We start from the raw sequence: 22,143 nt of genomic DNA, 5'->3' as shown, positions 1-22,143 counted from the left end.
TGAAACCCAAAGTTTAAACATCCAATTGTTTAAAAGTAACTCAAATAAACAGACTTTTAGCCATTTCGAGCCTGCCTGCATTGCCACAGAAAACTACACCCAACATCTGCTAGCTAGAGGTTTTTAAAAACCAAGTAACTATAAAAGATCCCAAGCTACTGCTGCTTGCTCTTCAGCGCTCTGTATTTCGGAGACTCCCAAACATGTGGCTGAGTAACACTACCTAGACACGTATGATCTCCCTCTCCCTGAAAGTTCCCTTGCCCTCCTCCCTTCTGAGTGGATGGTCTACTATGAAGGACATCCCCACAGCAACCTGTCCAAGGTGCCCAAGTAAAGCTCTTTGTATGCCACTGTCATATCTTGTGGTCGTATCTTGTTCTGTGATATCCCCCAAAATTCCTCAAACACTACAGGCTGCCTATACATTTACCAGTTTTTTCAATCTTCCCCAAACCAGTTTTTGGATCTATTATTTTTCTTCATTGTTTTTCTGTTTTCTATTTTAGTGGTTTCTACTTGATTATTTCTTTTATTCTGCTTAATTTGTATTTCACTTACTCTTTTTCTATCTAGTTTCTTAAGTGGAAGTTGAAACAGCAATCATAGATTTGAGACCTTTCTTCTTTTGTAATATAATGGTTTTTAGTGTTATAAAAACACTGCCTTAGCTGCACCTGACAAATACTGATATATTGTGCTTTCATTTCATTTAATTCAAAATACTTTCTGACTTCCCTTTGAATTTTTTTTTTTTTTTGATTCAGATGTTATTTGGAAGAGTGTTATCTAGGTTCCAAAACCTGGAAACTTCCCACATACCTTTTTTGTTGTTGATTTATAATTTAATTCCATTGTAGTCAGAGAACATACTTGGTATGGCATGAATAATTTTACATTTATTGAGTTGTTTTATGTTCTGGAATAGGGTCTATTTTCATAAATGTCTGTGTACACTTGACTACAATGTATATTTTGCTGTTGTTGGAGGAGTGCTCTACAAATGTCAAGTAGGTCAAGGAGGTTGGTAGTGTTGTTCTAGTTTTCTGTACCTGTTGATTTTATTCTACTTGTTCTACCAAATATTAAGAGACAAGAGTTGAACTAAATTAAACTGAAGAAGGAAATAGACACATCCACAATTATACTTTTTGCTTTCCATCCTTTTACTTCTACTCTCCTTATTTCTTTATGTTTAAAGTAGTTTTCTTGTATGCAATATAGATTTGAGCCTTACTTTTCATCCAATCTGACAATCTCTGCTGTTTTTTTTATTAGTTTTAAGTATACAGTACATTGGTTAGACATTTGTATAGTTTATGAAATGACCTCCCTCCCTCACCAATTACTCTTATCATTCATCTGTTCTACACATAGCCATTACATTATTGCTGACTACATTCCCTATGCCACACTCCCCATCCCCATGACCATCTATCAACTACTAATTTGTGCTTCTTTAACTCTTTACCCCTTTTCCCCAGCCCCCAACCCCTTCCCCTCCGGAAGTCTGTTTATGATTAGTTTGTTCTTTTTGTTCCTTAGATTCTGCATTTGAGTGAAATTATATGATATTTATCTTTCTCTGATTTATTTCACTCAGCATAATAATCTCTAGGTTAATCCATGTCATTGACAATGGCAGGATTTCATTTTTTTAATGGCTGAGTAAAATTCCATTGTATATATGTACCATAACTTGTTTATCTAATCATCTATTGATGGGCACTTAGGTTGCTTCCATATCATGGGTATTGTGAATAGCACTGCAGTGAATATAGATAAGCATGTGTAAATATTTACAAATTAGTGTTTTGGTTTCTTTGGATAAATACCCAGAAGTGCAATTGCTGGGTCAAAAGATAGATCCATTTGTAATGTTTTGAGTTACCTCCAAAGTGTTTTCCATAGTGGCTGTCCCAATTTGCAATTCTACCAAAAATAAGTGAGTTCCCTTTTCTCCACATCCTCACTAACACTTGTTTTTTTTAATTTATTTATTGATGATAGCCATTCTGACAATGAGGTGATAGCTCATTGCGGTTTTAATTTGCATTTCTCTGATGATTAGTGATCTAGAGCATCTTTTCATATGTCTGTTGGCCATCTGTATTTCCTGTTTGGAGAAGTACCTATTCAGGTCTTCTGCCCATTTTTTAATTGGATTGTTTGCTTTATTGTTGTTGAGTTTTATAAGTTCTTTATATATTATGGATACTAACCCCTTATCAAAAGTATCATTGCAAATTACAAATTGGTACAGCCACTATGGAAAACACTTTGGAGGTAACTCTACCTTTTGACCCAGTAATTGCGCTTCTGGGTGTCTATCCAAAGAAAACCAAAACATTAATTCATAAATATCTATGTATGCCTACCTATGTTCCCTGTAGTGCTATTCACAATAGCCATGATATGGAAGCAACCTAAGTGCCCATCAATAGATGATTAGATAAACAAATTATGGTACATATATAAAATGGAATTTTACTCAGGATTAAAAAATGAAACCCTACCATTTGCAATGACATGGTTGTACCTGGAGGGTATTATACTGAATGAACTAAGTCAGAGAAAGAAAAATACCATGTGATTTCACTTAAATGTGGAACAAAAGAAATGGACAAACTAAAACAGACTCCTAAATACAGAGAACTAATAGATGATTGCCAGAGAGGAGGAGGTTAGAGGTCCTGGGTGAAAAGGTAAAGGAATGAAGAAGTACCAATTAGTAGTTACAAAACAGTCATGGGGACATACAGTACAGCATAGGGAATATAGTCAATACTGTGGTAATAGCTATGTGTAAAGTAATTGAGTGCTAGAGTAATTGGGAGGATCACTTCATAAACTATATAAATGTCTAATTAATGTAATATATACCTAAAACTAATATGAAAAATTTTTAAAAGTCCATGAAATAAAAACTTTTATAATTATTAAAATATAATTTACCTTTAAAAATATAGTGGATTCATTAACATTTTTTTACAAGCAATTGGAATGAGTATTGTGTTTTAATTTTGATTTCCACACATGCATTATTATTGTATAGAAATACAATTGATTGCATGCTGCTTATTTGTTTTTTATTCTCCTTTGTTTTCTGTTGGACAGATCAGGTTTGCTTGTTTTGGTTTAAAAGTTGTATTTTTGTTCTTATTTTGTTTGCCCATAGGACCATTTTCAGAGACTTTAAATGTTTGTTTGTTTTATTATTTTTACTAGTTTTACTGGCAAGCAGAACAGTAGTACTCATGCTGTCATGCCAGAAATTATCTGGCCTACACTAGTTAACCGTCTTGAGAGGACACTCACCTGGAGAGTCTTGAACGGGGCAGAGACCTCCAGCACGGTGTCATTCTCTCAATCCATCATGTCCCCCTACGAGTGTAGTGGCCCAATCATCGGATGGTTCCTGTCCGGGTCCCAGCTTCCTCCCACTTCAAAGCAGTCCTACCTATTCATTTCCCAGGTCCATAGGCCCCATCTCAGGCATACTTCTCTTCTGATGGTTGGATATAGATAACCAACTCAATGGGTCTTGGTGTCCCCAACAAGCCGTAAGCAACAGCTGTGGTGCTGACAGGCTGTGTGTAATCGCAAGTCACGGCTCCCTTTACTGTTGACTGACTTGTGCTGTACTTTCTGAAACTCTGTTCTTCATTCTCATTGGTTTCAAGAGTCTTAGAACTAGCACCTACCCAAGCATAAAAAGCCTTTAAAGACCATTTGGTCCTGTGGTTTTCAGCCCCAGTCACACATTAAAATGACTGAGGAAATTTTTAAAAGATCAGCTTCTGGGTCCCCTACCCTAAACCTGTTAAACCAGAATCTGAGGGTAAGACTGGACATAGATGTTTTCAAAAGCTCTCTATGGGATTTAAATTTACAACCGGGTTGTATACCACTGCTCTCATTCGATCCCCTCATTTGCTAACTCCTGGAGAAGGGAAGTGACTTGCTCAAGATCACACAGAGAATTAGACTAGTTCTAGGACTTTATACTAATCTCATTTGACTCACCACTACCCTTTATTATCAGGTACACCCTAACTTCTTTCTCTCTCTCACCCATTTATGCTTATAAATTCAAGTCAAGACAGAGCCTTTTTCTTATTGCTATTCATAGTTGTGTAACATTATTCTTAAACAGCTTCCCCAACTGCACTGTGAGCTCTGTTTGGGCTGAACCAACATCTTCTGGGTCTCTGGCTTCTTCTCTCACAGGGTCAGTGGTGGCCTCCACGCTCACAGGTGCTTGAAATGGCTGCCATCCTAGATTTGAATCCTGACACCACCATGTAAACTTTCCTGAACCTGTTTCTTCCTCTGTACTATGAGTTAAAAATCTCTTCCACCAGAGGTGGGTTTCCTGTAAAGCTCCTGCTTCGGGATCTCTGACTTGCACAAAGCCCCTTCCAAGGCCCTGGGAGAGGCTTTCACAGTTTCAAAGTCGCATTTTTAATTCTTTTTCATAAAGAGATTCCCCCTGCCATATGTTATCAGCTTCAGACCCCACAAAACTTGGACCTGCTCCTCCCTATCCCACAAAGCTGCTGTGGAAGTTAAATAAGATTCTGTTCGTAAAGTGTAGGACATACAGTAGATGCTCAATAAATATTAATTTGCTCTAGACCAGCCCAAAAAAGGAATGGAAAGACAAAACAGCAGTTGATATGCTTGTTGCATTCCCCTTTTAATGTCACATAAATTGTCATTCAACAGCCCAGCCCCCATTCTAAGGGTCCAGACACAGTGGGAAGGATGCTATGGTGCCTGGCTCTCAAGGGAGGCCTTCTCAGCTCCAATGTGGCTATGGATCCAGTCAAGGTAGCGGTCAACTTTGGTATAAATGCCATAGTTGTGGAGGCGCCCACAGCCCTCACCCCAGCTCACCAGGCCCACGAGGAACCAAGTGCCGCGGAAGGAGGCGACCATGGGTCCCCCACTGTCACCTTCGCAGGCATCCCGAGGGTCCCCAAGGATGCCTGCGCACAGCATGTTCTCAGAGACCCTGCTCTGCATGGCCTGGACACACTCATTGCGAGGGGCCACAGGAATCTTGATGAAGTTGAGGACGAAGGTGCGGTTTCTCCTGGTCTCACTGTGATAGCCCCAGCCTGTCACCACTGTCTCCTGGCCAGCCTTGGTGAGCTCACGCTCGGAGAGGCCACTGTCTGGGAGGCAGATGGGCACAATGGTCTGTGAGAAGGTGGCAGGCCGGGCCAGGCGGAGCAGTGCAATATCATTGTCATTGGTACTCTTGCTGTAGTTGGGATGCATGAGGACCTCCTTGATGTCCAGGTCCACCTCCCACTTCTCCCTGCGCCGCAGGTCATACTCCCCTGCAGGGCAGAGGGGCTGTCAGAGTGGGTCTGGGGGAGGCTGACACAATGACTGTGCTCATACAGGCCCTGGTGGAGGGCAGGCAATGGGTCCACAGCCGGTGTGGTCAGCATGCATCCCAGGCACCATCATGGGCCACATGTCTGCACTTTAGATCCCTATTAAAGGTAATGGCCCATGAAGGTCAATCCTAAAGGGGCAGAATGCTGCTCTGAATTTAGGACTCACTCAGAGATGAAGTAGTGTCAGGGAGGTGAGTGAGCAGTAGGCAGGGAAACCCAAGGCCCCCTGGAAACCTGGGACACAGAGCAGAGCCACAAAGAGAATATATATATATATATATATATATATATATATATATATATATATATATATATTCATACACACACACACACATACACACACATACATCAAAGAGAATATATATATATGGCAGCTACAGCTGGAGAGACAAGACTCTCCTGCCAACAGAGACGTGGCTAGCAGTGCCCGGCCTGAGCACAAGGCAGGGACATGCCATGGTAGAGGCAGAGCAGGAAGAGTATGACCCAGAGAGGAGGATCAACAGGATCCACGCTCTGCATAGAAGAAAGATTTGGATCACACACAAGAGACAAGGTCCTCTCAGGCAAGGCTGATGGTTCCTGGTGGGTTGGGAGGCACCTGGAAATTCCAAACAGGGCCCCACTAGCGGCCACTGGCCATTGGTTGGTGCTGCAGATAGTTATAGGAAATGTGACTCATGTCATTCTCAATACATCTTTTCCTTCTTTCTTGTATTAAGAACGGAGTGAGAGCCCCCTCCAGAAATTGGTATAGAGTGGGGCCTAAGCTTGGGGATCCCCAAACTGTGCGGAAGCAGCCCATTGCTGCAGCAGATGCCAAGGCCCTGCTCCACAGTTCCCTTCCCAACGATCTGTGTGAAGAATGCCCCTGAGGACAGGCCATGTGGGTGCCCTGTGGGTCTCTGCACCAGAGGGTTTTGGAGATCCACAAACACTGTCCAATGCACAGGAGTAGGGGTAAAGATGTAAGAATGTATTTAACCTCCCTCATTTGCAAACATGTATGTAGAAGCACCTAGGCTCAGAGTTAAAGAGGGTACCAGAGAATCCCCTACCTGCAAAATACCAGGTGTCACTGTGACTAAAATCCCACCATGGGAGTGGCAGGGTGGAAGCAAATAGGTCTCTACCCCTTTCTGTGGAGCTCAAATAGCCTCTTGCTCAAGAATCCCCAAGGAAAGAGTCCCCAAACCTGGTGCACCCATCTGGTGCCATCCCTCCCTGAGGCCACTGGCGGCCCCTTCCTGCACGGCTCCAGCCCGCACCGAGCCTGACGGTGAGCTTCTTGTAGTCCTCCATGCAGTGAGCAGCTGTCAGCACCCAGGAGGCATGAATGAGCACTGCCCCACAGGCCAGCTTCTTCTTGGAGTCCAGTAGGATCACCTGGAATAGGGTTGGGTAGTGACATCACAGCACCACCTTCTGACAACGTCAAGTCAAGGTCCCTGAGTCTCAGCATAGCCCCCGACACGGTTCTCAAACCTGAGGCACTGGAAGCATAGGTAGGTCTTTCCTGGGTTCCCTGACCCTGTGGGCATGGACTTCTGGCCCTTTTATGGCATTTCCTATTTCTGCACAGTTTACAGAGTTGGCCTATTTCAGGGCTTCTCCCTGCCTTTGCCCATGCTGTTCCTATTGTCTTCTTCAACATCATCCAGAGAGTTCTTCTCATCACTGGGGGCTCAGACTGTACCCCGAGTCCTGTGAAAAGCCTTTGAGGCCCCCAGGCTGCCTTGGGGGACCCTCTCAGGTTCTCTCATACCATCCTGCTGGCCTTCTGGCCCTGGTCCCTTTCAGCTGCAGTGTGGTTAGGGGCTGACCCTCCCAGATCCGTGAGCTCTCAAAGGCCTGCCAATACACCGCTTAGTGAGTTCTATAAACCAGTGCCTGGCAGAGAGGGGGACCAAATAAGTGTTAGTTCCCAGGAGAGGCTAGAGTTGGAGAGGCTAGAGTCAGTGGTCCCTCCCAGCTCTCTCCCACATAAAACACCTCTGCATCAGCAGGGCCTCTGCCTAATATCTGACCAGCAGAACATTATCTTTCCAGCTCTTTTTTTAAACTGGAACTCTCCTTCCTGTATATCCCCCACCCCATTCTTCCCTGGCTGTTCTTCCCTCCATTTTTCCCTAAAACACCCCTTCCCCTTAGCACTCACCACCCCTGCACCCCTCCAAGCAAAAATCTCCCTATTGTGAGCTTACCCCTCCTCTCACCTGCCAGGGGCTGTCTCCTTGGAGAGTTGTCTTCCCGTTGATGAGCCGTGGATCTACTTTGTCTGCTTGGTCTGTGCAACATTTCAAGATCTTGCCCTTCTTCTCCTTTGGGTTCCATAGCTTCCCACAAGGGAATTTCACTGAAGGTGGGGGAGACAGTGAGGGCCTGCCAGGCACTGTTCCTCACACTGCCCTCCCATCTTTGCCCACCTCCTGCCTGCAGGTCAGTTTATTGAACTGTTGGGTTAAAGGGATAAATGATGCTTAGGCAAATATATTAACCTACAAATCCCCTTGGGTTAGGCAGTCAACAAACGGTGCCAGCTGATGGCAAGAGTCAGACTAAACAGCATCACTATCTAGCTGTGTGTCCTCAGGTAGATTGTTAACTTCTCAGAATTCAGTATTCCTGAGGGCTCTTGGGAGCAATCTCTGAGATACATAAGTAAGGCCTTATGCTTGGATGCTGCCAACTCCTAACAGAGGTTATAAATTATGGAGAAGAGGAGGTGGGCATTCTTGGAGAGCCCCAGAGTTGCTCTGAACAAGATTGTGAGGTCCTCTGTCAAGAGGAACAAGCACCTGACAGAGAACTGAGGGCTGGAAGGTCTGCCAAGGTTTGCTTGGGATGGGCCATTCAGCTAGGCTGAGATTTAGATTTATGGTAAGACAATGGGTAACCATCAGCAGGGGAATCGAATGGTGAAATTGAATGGAGATGAGACAAGCAACTAAATTCCAGAAGCTGCACAGCAGATGGCCGAGAAAAACCTTGGTCAGTAATAGGGAATGCCGGATACAGACTGTTTTGTACCACAGAACCCCTGGAAGGCTCGGTGCTTCTGAAGGGTGAAATGCAGGTGGGACTGTAGGCAAGAATGTTGAGAGTTTATAAGACAAACTGCTAGTGCCCTAGACCTCTGTCCTGACCCCTCATCAGTGACTTGACTCTCCTCTCTCACCACTGCAGAAGACCCTAGGGGTGTTCTCCGCAGAGGTTAAACCAGAGGCTATGACCTGAAGACTCCAGGCAGCACAACAGGAAAAGCGATGTACAGGGCTGACCAGGAGTCACGCAGACATCCGCAGACTGGGCAGACACCAGCTACCCTCCACACCCTGCTCTGAGGAGCAGGAAGCCAAGCTGGCACTGCCAGAGCACGAGCCTGGGTTCCTCTAGGAAACTGTGTAAAGTGATGACTTCAGGGTCTGGGCATTGGGAGTTCTGCCTGTGGTCTGGGTCTACAGATGGCCTTGCAGAAAAGCCCACAGGCCACCAGGTGCAGGCATTTCTTCGTGACTCCCTATGAATTCTAATTATTTCAAAATACAAAGTTAGAACTTTTTTTTTTTTTTGCAGTAAATGGATTAGACTATAAAGTTGTGGAAAGTTCCCAGAAAGAATAACAGAGTCAAAGAGATTGGAAAACAGAAGAGAGTAAAATAGATCAATCGAGAGGAAAGAGATCTGAATAATAAGAGGTCCAGAAACAGAGAAAGTAGAGGGAAGATTATCAAAGAAATAACTGAAGAAATGTTCCTAGAGGTAGAAGATATGAATTTCCACATCCAAAGGGTCCACCAAAGACTCTATACAACGAATGAAAAAAAGACACGCAGTGAGGAACAATCTGCTTACATTCATTGTAAGAGTTGTAAAACTCTGACTTCTTTGTACGTATATAAATTTGACAAAAATTAAAATGTTTACAAAGGAAAACAGGGAGGAAGGCAGAATCATGGTTCTTGTCTCTCCTCAGAGAAGCCAGAAGGAAAGGGGGAAACGAGATGCTGGGCTGGACAGTGTCTTAAGAAAATCAAGCCATCCAAGATAGATGGAGGAAGATGCCGGAGGCCTGGCCCCTCATGTGGGCTCAGAGTATGGAAGATGAGCTACCTAAGGGCTCATGCTCCAGGAGCTGTCCGCAAGGTGAGCAGGAGCACCTGGAGGTGTGCGGGCAGGCAAGTAAAAGAGCAGGCAGGAAGCCGGCAAAGGGCACCCTCTCTTTTCATGGGCTGACTACGCTACGGTCGCACCCGAATTGGGGAGGTGCGTCGCCCTTCACTAGAACTCAGTGCTGTTCCTCGCTCGCACCCCAGAGCCGCCCTGTGCCCCGCCGCCGCGCACGGTCGGCGGACTCACCTCTGGGCTCGCACTGCTGGTGGTCATCCCCCAGCTGGTAGCCGGGCGCGCAGCTGCAGCGGCGCGCGCCCCCCTCCTCCAGGCAGTAGTGCGCGCAGCCGCCGTTGTCCACCGAGCAGTTGGAGAAGCGCACCTCTGGGCAGAAGAGCACAGGAGGAGCGCGCGGAGGGGACGCGGTGGCACCGCGCGCCGGGCCCCGCCGCTCGCCGCGAGGGGCCCCGACGCCCGCCTCCGCCCCTCGCCGCACCCCCGGCCCCCCCGCGGCTCTCCCGCGCTCGGCGCGCTGCCCGGCCAGGTCCGCGCCTCACCGTGCAGGCAGAAGCGGCCCTCCCAGCCCCGGCCGCAGTCGCAGCGAAAGCCTCCGATGCCGTCGATGCACGTGCCGTGGCCGCAGCACGCACTGTCGCACGGGTGCTCCGGGGGCCGGACCTCGCACTGGTCGCCGTCTGCCACATGGGTTTCGGAGTTGTCATCGGGGCGCCAGCCTCCTCCCCGTCCCCACAGCCGCCCAGATACCTCAAGGAGGAGGGGCCGCGGGCACCGCAGCAAGGAGTCTGGAGAGCACTCACCGAAGTACTTGGACCAGAAGGCCAGCTGTGGAGAGAAGAGGCCTCGTCAGGCGCTGTCGGCACATGTGTGTATACGGGGCCCCTCCTGAGTCTGGCCCAGGTGGGGTCGGGCAGCCTCTAAGGGGGCAGGAGAGGGAAGGGCTTCCTAACAGGGGTCACCCCTGCTTTTCTTTCACCAGCTGCTGGTGCAACTGCACCCTGACTAAGGCCAGCTCCTCCTTGCCCCATGTTGGCATCTCCGCCGCACATCCCATGAGCAACACTCCCCCGCCCCCAGCAGCTGGACCCCGCTCCCTCGACTGTCTGCTACGAGAACAGCCTCTGCAATGCAAGGGACCCAAGTCCCCCCGCCCGGCTGCTCTCCTCCTTCTCGACCGGCACTTCCCGCCGCTTCTCTGGACCTCTCCTGCACTGCTCTTTCCCTAAGCCAGCATTCCCAAAGTGGAGCAAGTGCTAGGATCTCATCAGTGAGACGCAGAGTGGCTGGTTCAGAAGGTCTGGGGCAGCAGTCTGCTTTTCGAACCTCCTGCTGCTGCTGCTGCTGCTGCTGGTCTGAGACTTACTACTTGATGCCTACACTATCCATCTCGCCCTCTGCAGCATTGGCTCTGCCCTGCTGGCCCAGAGACTTAGGGGTGAGGTGGGTGAGCCATAGAAGGAATGTGATGTGCTCAACTGCACCTGCAGAATATCTTTTTGGCGTCTTCTGAGGAGACCATTTGGGGGAAAGGGCAGTGGGGGTCTAGTGGGGATCTAGTCAAGGAGGTAGTAGCTGAGGCCAGAAGACCAGAGTTCCCCCTCAGTCTGGAAAATCCTGAACAGGAAGTGCAGCCCTACAACATGAGGGGGACCGCCGGTGGTGGCACAACTCCCAGGTCCTAGTAGCCCAGAGGTGAGCCTTGGGGATGGAGGAAGTCTGAGCCTTGCATCAGAAACCTAGCTCTCTTATCAAGACACTTCCATCTTCGGGCCACCATCACAGGGCTTGGGGGCCAAAGAGGACATAAACTGTTTCCTCAGATCCTGTGAGCAAGCAGATTTTGCCCCTTGAGAATATAAACTGAGGCATAGAACGACTGTATGTGAACAGACACCAAGGGAGTGCGGTCATACACCCTAATCAGTAGGTTCATGGGTGGAAGCAGGGATGGTGGCCTTTTGGTCAGAGAGAGAGAGAGAGAGAGAGAGAGAGAGAATGGGGAGCAGGGCAGAGGTGGCTACTAGCTGCAGGTGGAGTGTGGACGGCACTATCTGCAATGGGGTTGAGTGGGCACCTCAGCTGAAGGCTTCCCCAAACTCTCCTCTCCTGGAGTTTATCACAGAGCTATGTTTCTTGCAGTGCCCAGACCAAAACTATAGAGCCAGTATCTATTTGTTCCACTCACCCAGTTCCAAGCTGCACCCACTGCACCTCCGGATTCCCAAGAGAGCCTCAGTGGTCAGCCCTGGCCTGCTCCTCTGAGCCCCAGCCAGCCACCACCCCACCCCTCGACCTCCCCCTCTGGACCCAGCCAGGTGACCTTACTGTGTCATCCGCATTTTGGAAGATCTCCTGGGCCTCCTCTAAGTCACAGACCTCCTCCATGCACTCCCGCTCCAGGCTGCCAGGCCGGAGCTCCTCTAGGAAGGAGTTGGCACGTTTGTGGATCCGGAGCACCTGGTGGGCCTGCTTACTGCTGGAGAACACTGAGCCTGGAGTGGGGGGAGGGCAAGCTCACTCTGCTGAAAGGGCCTGACATGGGGGGGGGGGTGGTGTGTCAAAGTGGGGCCAGCCCAGGAGGTAGTTATAATTCCAGGTCACAATTCTCTCCCCTCTCCTCTGCTTTCTTCCTGCACTAGAAGAGGTGGCTCCCCACTGGCCCATAGGAGACTCAACCGTTTGGACCTCCTTTTGAACCCCAACCCGACCTCCGTGTGACCTTGACCCAGTGTCTTTACATCTCTAAACCTTAGTTTATTCATCCAAAATGAGGACGTTTTATCGTTTTAAGTGAAACAGTCTAATACCTGGCACAAATGAGCACCCAATGTCGCATACTATGTACTGTTGTTATCAAAGTTAAATCAGTCTCGTGGTTCTCTGAATACACCTATGCAACCCCATCTTGACACCATCCTTTGCTTCTCTCTCCCCTCCCCTCCATGACCTTTCCACTCATCCAGCATTTCCCACGTTCCTCCCCTTGGGCAGACACACCTGGAAGATAGCAGACCTGTCACCCAGTGAATATAGCCACATGTCTCCTGGGCTCTGAGAGGTGTCTATCCTGGGTACAGGGTGACAGCTGGGATAGAGGAATCAAGTCAAGGGAGTGTGGAATAGAAGCTGGAGGGCAGATGCAAGGGCCAGGAAAGGAGGATATGTCTGAATTGAGTCTGGACAGTTGAACCAAGTGGACCACAGGTGAGAGCTGGCAGGGAAGAGGGAAGGGAACCCCAGCAGAGAAGCAGCTTCAGATCAGCCTTAAATACAAGGAACGGCCTGGTGTGGCTCTAGAACAGGTAGGGGCTGTAGAATAAACTGGGTAGCTCATTCTTTCTGCAGGCCTCCCCAGCATCCTGCCTCTTCCCGTTAGCTGCGGGAGCCAGGAGAGGAGTTGGGGCAGAGTTTTAGAAGGACAAGCCATTTGGGGCTGTGTGGCTCTGGTGTGGCCTGGCTTGGGCCTGGGGCTTTCACAGTTGAGGGAGTAACAGGTAGAGCTGGAAGGTCCAGGGGTTTCTGTGACACACTCCCCAGGGTAGAGGAGAATGCGATTCCCATGACCCCGGGTTCCCTGCCATTAATACAGCATCTGCCCTCCAGCCAGGGAGGCTGCTGCTGTGTCCCAACAGCTAACTCAGCCTGCCTCTCACCCTGAGGTTCTGAGGATGTAGTGGAAGGTGTGAAGGCCCCCCGCCCCCCGCCCCTGGGGTCCTGGGGGGGCAGGGAGAAGGGGAGTGGCCTTACCAGGATTAACTGGTGTGCTGGAAATTCCCCAGATGGTCAGGAACAGTAAGAGGCTTGTCAGCGGCCACATTCCGGAGTTGCTGACACCTGTCTGAGAAGGGTTTCTGAGCTTTCGGCAGCCCCACCAGCCCTGCTCTGCCTGCCACCCCCCAGACAGGAGCCAAACAAAAGGGCCTCCCATGTGTGCTGATTGTCAGGGCAAAAGCTAGGATTGGGGATCCCTGTCCACTAAGCAGACAGCCACCTGGCACCTCGTTCTCCTTCTCCATTTGGGGCTAAGGTCACACCACCTCTACTGAGTCTGAAGGGAGAAGAGAGAAAGTAAAAAGGGCATGGAGTCCCTGGTGAAGATCAAAGGGGACTTGGCAGAGAAGGGCCATGGCAAGTGTGCCCAGAAAGTTCATGTCCTCCCCATCCTGTGCTCAGTGTTGGGGGCAGTGCCTTTGCTGATCTACTGGGCAGGCCATGAGTAATAGCTAACATTTATTAGACATTTATGGTGTCTTTCAGGCAATTTGTACATGGTTCAGAGGGCAGGCCACCAAATCAGACCGCTTAGTGCAAATCCCAGCTCTAGGACAGCAACACTGAGGCAAGAGACCTAACTACTCATGCCTCATTTTTGTCATTTGAAAAATGGATAGAAAAATTGTACTTCTGCTTTATATGGTTATTGTGAGAATTAAATAAGTTAATCCACAAAAAGCTCTTAAAATACAGTTTGCACATAGCACATGCTCAGTAAACATTAACTATTATTATCTCAGTTAAGGCTCACAGCCACCTAAGATATAGTGGGTTTGATATTGTCACCCTATTTCATGGAGGGGGAAATTGAGCCTCAGAGCTATGAAGTCGCTTATTAAAAACCCATAACTAGAAGGTAGCAGAGCTCAGACTCAAGCCCAGGCCTACGTGGCTCCAGGCCTAGGAAACTTAACTCCTTCCCCAAAATACTGGGTACCCCACAAGAGCCTTCCACTGCCTCTGAGACTGAGTGCGAAGGCCTGCCTGCCCCATCTGCACCCTCATCTGACCTCACTCCCCACCGTTACTGACTTGGAAGCTGTTTCTGATAATCGTTTAAACCAGAGGCCCCAGATTTAAAGGTGGAGTAGAGAGGGAAGAATGGAGGGTCCCAGGCTCTAAGCTGCCTCTGGTAATGGCCCTAGGCCCTGGAGGTCCTCAGCCAACTCCCACTTGCCTCAAAGTCTGGAAAGAAAGCCCCTTGGAACTGCGGCACCCAGGCTGAAGGAGTGCCAATCAGTGCCTTGGCCTGGGTGGTAGCAGAGCCTCAATTTCCCTTCACCCCAAGCCCCAGCTAGCCTCTCAAACCCTGAAGGATCTAGCCTTCACCCTGGCTTAGCCCTCCTCTGGCCCACCTCACAGACCTGCCTGGAAGGGGACTTACTGCGGTGGGCAGTGGAGAAACTGAAAAGTCGCCCTTCTGCCGCCATGACAGCCTGGAACTCAAGTTAATCCATAACTGCAAATATTTGCTTGCTTGGCGCTCAGTGCTGAGGCCTCCCTCTTTACAGATAAACAAATGAGTTCCTAGCTCAGGATGGCTCGGGTTGCCCAAAGCCTTTCTTGCTCCTGCAATGGTGCCATCCAAGAGGAAGGGAGATGAGGGATGAACACTGTCAAAACTGTATACAGATGTGATCTCTTTTTAGCCTCATAGTGGCTGGCTGAATGAGGGACACTGCTTGCACTTTTCAGATGGAACATTTTTACCCAGAGATATTGCAGTTTGCCCCAGATCAGCACAGTTGGTAATGATTCCATATTTCACCAAGTCTAGGATGCCATTATTATAAAATATGCTTATTTTTTGTGTCAGTATAAAAGAAAAGAAACACGGCCAGTTACATAGTGGCATTTCTGATTTTTGTGATGTAAAATGAAATACCTCTCAGGGTTGCTACCATATGGATGCTGGACACTCTCTAGACCCTCAGCTCCAGTCACTCCTATATCTCCCCCGACAACTGTATATGGCTGTTCCTAGAACTTCTATTTTGCTTATGAGGACACTCAGAAATCTTTTGTTACTTGCTTAAATTCACTGAGCTGCTAGGTGGCAAGCCTGAATTAGAACTCCGGGTCCTCCTGGCACCTCCTGGCCACCTTTGTGAACAAGTGAGAAAAGTAAACAAGATGTCAGAAAGGCTGAAGTCAGTTGTGGCTGGGATGCTGGAAAGAAGAGCAGAAGTACAGGCTCTGACTGGGAGCTTTTGCCTTGGCCCTGCAGTCTGTCAGTATTCACTGGTACCTGCTGTCTGGAGATGCACGCTCACCTGCACCCTTCTTGGAGGACTTGGCCACTCTTCAGAGTCCCAGCTCCTGCATGGGTCATGTGACCCCATGCTGCTGCTTCTGGTGACTGACTGCATGGGAAAGTCACTGGACCCAGGTTTCAATCAGATTCCATACCCCAGGCCCCAAGAGTAAAGCCTCAGAGCCTTCATTCCACTGGGAGGACAGTACTCAGAAGGTTTTGAATCTAAGTCTGAGGAAGGTACAGACCTGCAGAGAGGCTGAGCAGGAAGCCACGGAGATCAGGAGAGTTTGAGGGAGCAGCGAGGCAGTCTCCTACCTCATGATGAGTGAGTCACATCCTTGCTTTGGGTTCATGAAGGTCCCCCTACCCTCCTAGAAAATCCTTTCTTTTCTTAAGTTTCCTTAAATTGGCTGGAGCAGCTTGTGTTCTTCCTACTGAGGTAATGCACCATGCTTGGGCTGTTGGAGGTACAAGGTCCTCATACTGGCCACACGACTTGAGAAAACAAGAGCAACAGGGTGAAAATCTAACAAGACAGACCCCTGGTGCAGAGGCCAGGTGGCAGGTACAGATGGTGATGCTTATGGGACTTGAAGGAGAGGGAAATGAACACAAGCTGGGGTGGCCAAGGAAGGCTGCCTGGAGGAGGTATAGCTTCAGGATGGACATCAGAGGGCAGATAACAGAGAAACCACCCTCAGATGGGGAGGGAGCAGGAGGCACAGGATATGAACAGTGGGGGAGGTATTGGAGATGAGTTGAGACAGAGGAGAAGGGAATAGGATGCAACAGAGTTTGGAATAGAGCCTATGGCAAGTGGGGAGCCCATGGCTGTTTGTGAGGGTCTGCCTAGAGAATGTGAGACATGGTCCTGACAGCTCAGGCAGGAAGCATGGAGACCACATGTAGAACCACATACTCAAGGGGCAACTTGCACAGCTGAAGAACTTGTGAAAATGCCTGCATCCATGGTTTTGCTCCAGGCACCCTCCTGCACAAGTCACCTCTAATCTCCCTGGATCTGGGGTGTGTTCTTACCTAGTATTGGCTTTGACTCTGGTAATAGGTACTAGAACCCACCCACCTTGAGCTACCTGTACTCACAAGAGTAGTTAGAGGTGAGCTGATGTCATGGGCTAACGGTATGACTTCACTCTCCCGTCCATTCTCTCTGGCATGAAAGCCATACTGGTGGGAGGTTGGGGGGGCGGGGGCGGGTTCTCTGTTAAGAAGTTGAGACTGATATCACAGCACAGTGACACATGGATTCTTTTTTATAAATCAGGTTTATTGGGATAAACTTATATACACTAAAATTCACTAATTCTGTTTGTTTGACAAGTGTATATAATGGTGTAATCACCACCATAGTCATAACATCAGACATTTTTTATTACCCTCAAAACTTTCTCTGTGCCTCCCCCCACCCCCATCCTTCCCTGGCAACTACTGATCTGATTTCTGTTGCTTTTTCTAGAATGACATATAAATGGAATCCTACAGGATATAGACTTTTAACACTGGCTTCTTTCACTCAGCATAAAGCTTTAGAGATTCATCTATGTTGATGGGTGTATTAACAGTTTATTTCTTTCTATTGCTGAGTAGTTCCCATTATATGGATGTACCACAATTTGCTATCCATTCACTGCTTCTTGGCTATTATTAAAGCTGCTAGAACATTCATTACAGGTCTTTGTGTAGGTATGCTTTCATTTCTCTTGGGCAAATATCTAGTAATGGGATTACTGGCTCATATGGTAAGTACCTGTTTATTTTTGTAAAAAAAAAAGAAAAGAAAAGAAAGAAAGAAAGAAAGAAAAGAAAAGAAAAGAAAAGAAAAAGAAAAAAGAAAAAGATAAAAGAAAGAAAGAAACTGTTATTCAAAGTGGCTGTACCATTTTGCATTCCCACCAATTGCTCTGCATCCTCCGCATCACTTGGTGTGGTCAGTTTTTTTGGTTTTGTTTTTCTTAATTTTTAGGTAGTCTAATAGGCGTGTGGTAGTATCTCATTGTAGCTTTAATTTTCATTTCCCTAATCTCTCATGATGTTAAGCATCTTTTCATGTTCTTATTTGCCACTCAAATATCTTCACCGGTGATGTGTCTATTTAAATCTTGGGCTTTTTTTATTAATGAGTTTTGAGAATTTTTACATGTTCTGGCAACAAGTCTTTGTCACACAAGTACTTGCAAAAATTTTCTCTCAGTCTATTTTTTGTGCTTTATACTTAACAGTGTCTTTTGAGGAGCAAATGTTTTTTAATTTTAATGAAGTCCAATTATCAGGGGGTTTTTTATGGTTTGTGTCTCTGTGTCCTACATAAGAATTCTTTGCCTTACCTGATGTCAAAAGATTTTCTTTTATGTTTTCTTCTGGAAGATTTATGGTTTTAGCTTTTACATTTAGATCTCTAACTCATTTTGAATTTATTAAGTTTATGTATGGTGTGAGGCAGGGATTAATTCATTTTTTTTTCTATATAGATATCTAGTTGTTTCAGCACCATTTGTTGCAAGCACATGTAGAATGTGATTCTCACAAGTCCCCAGTGAGACAGGCAAGTACTTCTAAATTCATCAAGAGTTTTTTGGTCTCCCCAAAAGACACCAATTCTCAGTTGAAAATAGTGGCCGTTGGATCAGCTTGGACATACATGAATTGATGTATTGCTCATTGATTGTTCTATGAAACTAAGTAAAGTTACATTTCTCATTCAGAGACTGTAACTAAAATATCCTGTGGGTGAACAAAAGGCAAATTTTGATAACAAATATGCTGGCCCTTTACAGTGTGGAGCTGATTCTGCCACATCCTACCGATGATCACATTCTTTACAGCATGCCAAGCACTGAGCCAAAACATGACAATAAAAAATGTTCACCTGTCTCTTAAGTACTTTGACTTAAAAAATGGAGTTTCAAAAAAAATAATAAAATATTTAAAAATTTTTTAAAAATGGAGTTTCAAATTGTTTTTTTAATTTCTGTGAAGATTTTAATGAGACTTCAGAGAAAATAAACAAAGGAATGTTGATGCCATCCTGTCCACATACAAAGGAGACTTTGCTTATCTGCCTGCATATTTAGCAGACAGTGCAATGGTAAAGTTTTGTAGTTTCTGTTCGGTCTATGAACTTTTACTAAAGAAAATGAAAAGATCTTGCCTACTAAATGTCCTGCACACCTTGTACATGACATGGCTAACAGAAGGTGGTTGGCTTTCTGTAATACTGAGGCTTTCATACTGAAAGGTTTCCTCTAAACATGCACTTAATGCCTTTAATGAGTTATTTGACATTCTAGAAATGAAAGGAGATGGTCTCCTTTAGACGTGTGCCTAGAAATGGCTGTCACTGTTGTCAGTCATAGAAGAGATGTTAAAAAGTTTGCCTGCTATAAAATCATATCTTCAAAGTGTGGAAAATGTCCTTCTCTAATTTGGAAATATGTTGAGAATGAGAATGGAGAAAAGGATTGCAGTCAAACAGAAATTTTAAAACCGTTCCTTTAAAAGTGTTTGATGATTATGGAAGAGGCCATAAAAGGCCTAAAATAAGATGAACTGACTGCACTTGAGTTGTTCAATGTTATGTGTAGGCAGTGACAAAAACTCGTATAATGAAAAATGACTCAGTTTGGAGGAAATGAAACAAAATGCCACCAGAAAAGGACAATGAATTTAAACAGGACTTTCTCATTTCTTTACTAAATCTGGAACTTGTTTGTAATCCAAGTTCAATTTCACAAGTTCAAATATTTCTGTGCTTTAAAACCATTGAGAGAGAGAGGTTTAACTTATGACATCCGGTGTACTTCAAAATATTTAAGTAAGAAGAATGGACATTTTAAACACGGATATCCTACATGATTAAATTTATAGACACAAAGGAGTAGACTGACAAAGAGATGGTCTACCAAAACCAGCCTGTACCTACAAAATGGATGGACATTTTTGGAGAGCTGGAAACTAATCCATACAAGTCTTAAAACCTGCTGTTGTTAGTAAGATCCTAAATATTCCATGCTCAAATGATTTTGTTGAGAGGACCTTCAGCTTGATGCCATCACATTGGATTGAAAACAAGAATCAGTGTAATGTGGGCTTAATAATATCAAGGTTGCAGTCAAAGAATTTTACTTTTGGCCACATTCAATTTAATCACTATATTAAAAAAAAGGGTTTCTTAAAAGTTGTAGGCAAGGAAACTGAAAGGTAAAAATATCCTCTATATCACAGAACAGAAATGTCATTGTTATTTTTTATTAAATATTGTTAATATCTGTTTAATTAGTCTTATTGTATTTATGGTCTCCTTTTAAAAAGTCTTACATGTACTATATGTCTATTTTTTTAAAAAAGACTTTATTTTTGTAGAGCAGTTTTAGGTTCACAGCAAAATGAGAGGAAGATACTGAGAAATCACATATACTCCCTGCCCTCACACATGCATAGCCTTCCCCATCATCAGGATCCCCCATCAAAATGATACATTTGTTACAACTTATGAATCTACATTGACACATGAAAATCACCCAAAGTCCATAGTTTACATTATGTTCACTTTTGATGTTTTACGTTCAATAGGTTTGGGAGAATATATAATGACATATATCCATCATTCTAGTATCAGATAGAGTATTTTCACTACCCTAAGAATCCTCTGTGCTTCACTTACTCATGCCCCCTGCCTCTAAGCTAACCCCTGACAACTACTGATCTTTTACTGTCTTTATAGTTCTGTCTTTTCCAGAATGTCATGCAGTTGGAATCATATACCATGTAGTCTTTTTCATGTATGTATCTTAATACAAAATTTAAGTATCCAATAGAGTTAAAATAAACTGCTGTATTGGAGGACAGAAACATTATAAAACTATTTTTATATTTTTCTCATACATATTGTTTAGAGCTATTATTAATGCCCATCGTTACTAATCCTATTGTTGTTTTGTTTAAATAATAGCATGTATGTGACAAAAAAGTAAATAACAGACTATATAATTTAAAATAAACACCTATTTTCATATATGTGTAATTCTAATATATGTCAATGTAAGAAACATCCAAACCTGTAGAGAATTTTAATTAGTTTATTTGAGCCAAACTGATGACAATTGCCAAGAAGCAAAATCTCAATGGACTGAGAAAATGCTCCAGAGAATGGCAGTTTTGCAGTTTATTATATACATGAGAATCAAAGGAGGTGTAAGGAAGGTTATATGAAAGTCATTGGTAGTAGATTCATTTAGCAGGAGAAAGCAGAGAGGGAAAATCTCTGGGATTGGATAAAAAGTAAAACGGAGGGACATATACTTTTTTTACATTGGTGGGTGCAGGAGAGTTAATAATTAACATTTACAGCACAGGGAGATGGTATGCAGAGGACAAGATAACAATGGGGGGGGGGTCGGTGGTCTCCTGCTCTAGTGCAGTGGGATGAGCCCTGAGGGGATCTGGAAAAGAAGGGATTACTCTGACATTTCAAGGGTCTGTTATCTTAGATGCAAAAAGACAATAAAAAGACTTACTTGAGGTAAAGATTGACCTTTGTCAAGAAAGCTACAGGCCCAGGATGTGACTATATAGCCTGCTTTCAGTTAGGAATTTTTATGTTCAGACCATACTACGTGGTTATTTTGGGTCTCTGAGTTTGTAGGGCCCACCATGCTGGCTTCCCCTGAGCTTGTCAGGTTTAGTAAGTGGCTCCTTTTTCATCCATGTCTCAAACAAACTATTTTTTTTTTCAAAGTAACATATACTCACGCATATGTGTATAACTATTATATATATAATATAATATAATATAATATAATATAATATAATATAATATAATATAATATTATATTATATTATATTATATTATATTATATTATATTATATTATATTATGAGTTTGGGGGCCCGTACGCTTGTTTCCCAGGTCAGATCTCTAAAGCTGGTCTCCTGAATACACTTTCCACCGGCTTCTATGCCTCAGCTTTGTTTACGTCCCAGGGATGCAGAGTCCCTAAGACCCGGTCGTGCCCTGGCTCAGTCTGCTGAGGACCGCAGACACTAAGCAGGCCCACAGAGAGAAACAGAGGAGAGAGCCTGGGCAGAGCTCCCCAGGACCCCGCACTGAGGAAGCCCTCTAGGAAGGCTGCTCCCAGGAAGCAAGCCTCGGCGGACCAGTGGGGCAAAGGAGGAAGGGTGAAGAGCGGCAGAGGAGTTGGAGCTCGGACAAGGGGGCGCGTGGAGTAAGGCTGAGCCCGGAGCCTGGGCCCTTCTGGCAGGTGACTGGCCCAAATGCAGCTGCGCAGCCCAGGTCTCCCTCTCGAGCCCCGCGTCTTCTGGGCGCAGCCTCTAGCGAGGCGACCCGGCCCGCAGCGCCGGCTTAACAAACTCAGAAACCAAAAATAAGCGCGCAGGGCTGCTCCGGCGGCCGGGTGGGGCCCGCGCCGCTCCGCCGCGAGCACGGTGGTGGCCACGGCCTTCCCTCCACCACGACCAGCGCCGGACTCCAGGGCGGCAGCCTCCGCGCCCCGGCGTCTGCGCGCAGCGCGCCCCTCGCTGAGTCAGCGGTGAGTCA

The 22,143-nt window shown here is 46.0% G+C and overlaps 1 protein-coding gene across 2 annotated transcripts; it reads right to left on the bottom strand.

The window, feature by feature from the left end:
* Positions 1-4,678: 4,678 nt before the first annotated feature.
* Positions 4,679-14,802, bottom strand: PROC (protein C, inactivator of coagulation factors Va and VIIIa). 2 transcript variants are annotated; one of them, XM_016157094.2, is made up of 9 exons: positions 14,698-14,802; positions 13,287-13,377; positions 11,865-12,031; positions 10,340-10,364; positions 10,079-10,216; positions 9,771-9,905; positions 7,628-7,767; positions 6,680-6,797; positions 4,679-5,348 (listed from the first exon to the last, which is right to left on the bottom strand). In XM_016157094.2, the coding sequence occupies exons 2-9, from the start codon at positions 13,354-13,356 to the stop codon at positions 4,771-4,773; spliced, it is 1,371 nt and encodes a 456-aa protein (XP_016012580.1). In that variant the 5' UTR covers positions 13,357-13,377; positions 14,698-14,802; the 3' UTR covers positions 4,679-4,770. The 2 variants fall into 2 exon arrangements, with proteins under 2 accessions (XP_016012580.1, XP_016012579.1); XM_016157093.2 differs by having other exon boundaries at positions 13,287-13,373; positions 14,698-14,786.
* Positions 14,803-22,143: the final 7,341 nt, after the last annotated feature.

The sequence above is a fragment of the Rousettus aegyptiacus genome, unplaced genomic scaffold (genome assembly GCF_014176215.1).
Source record: "Rousettus aegyptiacus isolate mRouAeg1 unplaced genomic scaffold, mRouAeg1.p scaffold_m13_p_2, whole genome shotgun sequence".
NCBI lineage: Eukaryota > Metazoa > Chordata > Mammalia > Chiroptera > Pteropodidae > Rousettus > Rousettus aegyptiacus.
Note: the sequence above shows the minus strand (reverse complement) of the source record. Positions and strands in the feature narration are given on the sequence as shown.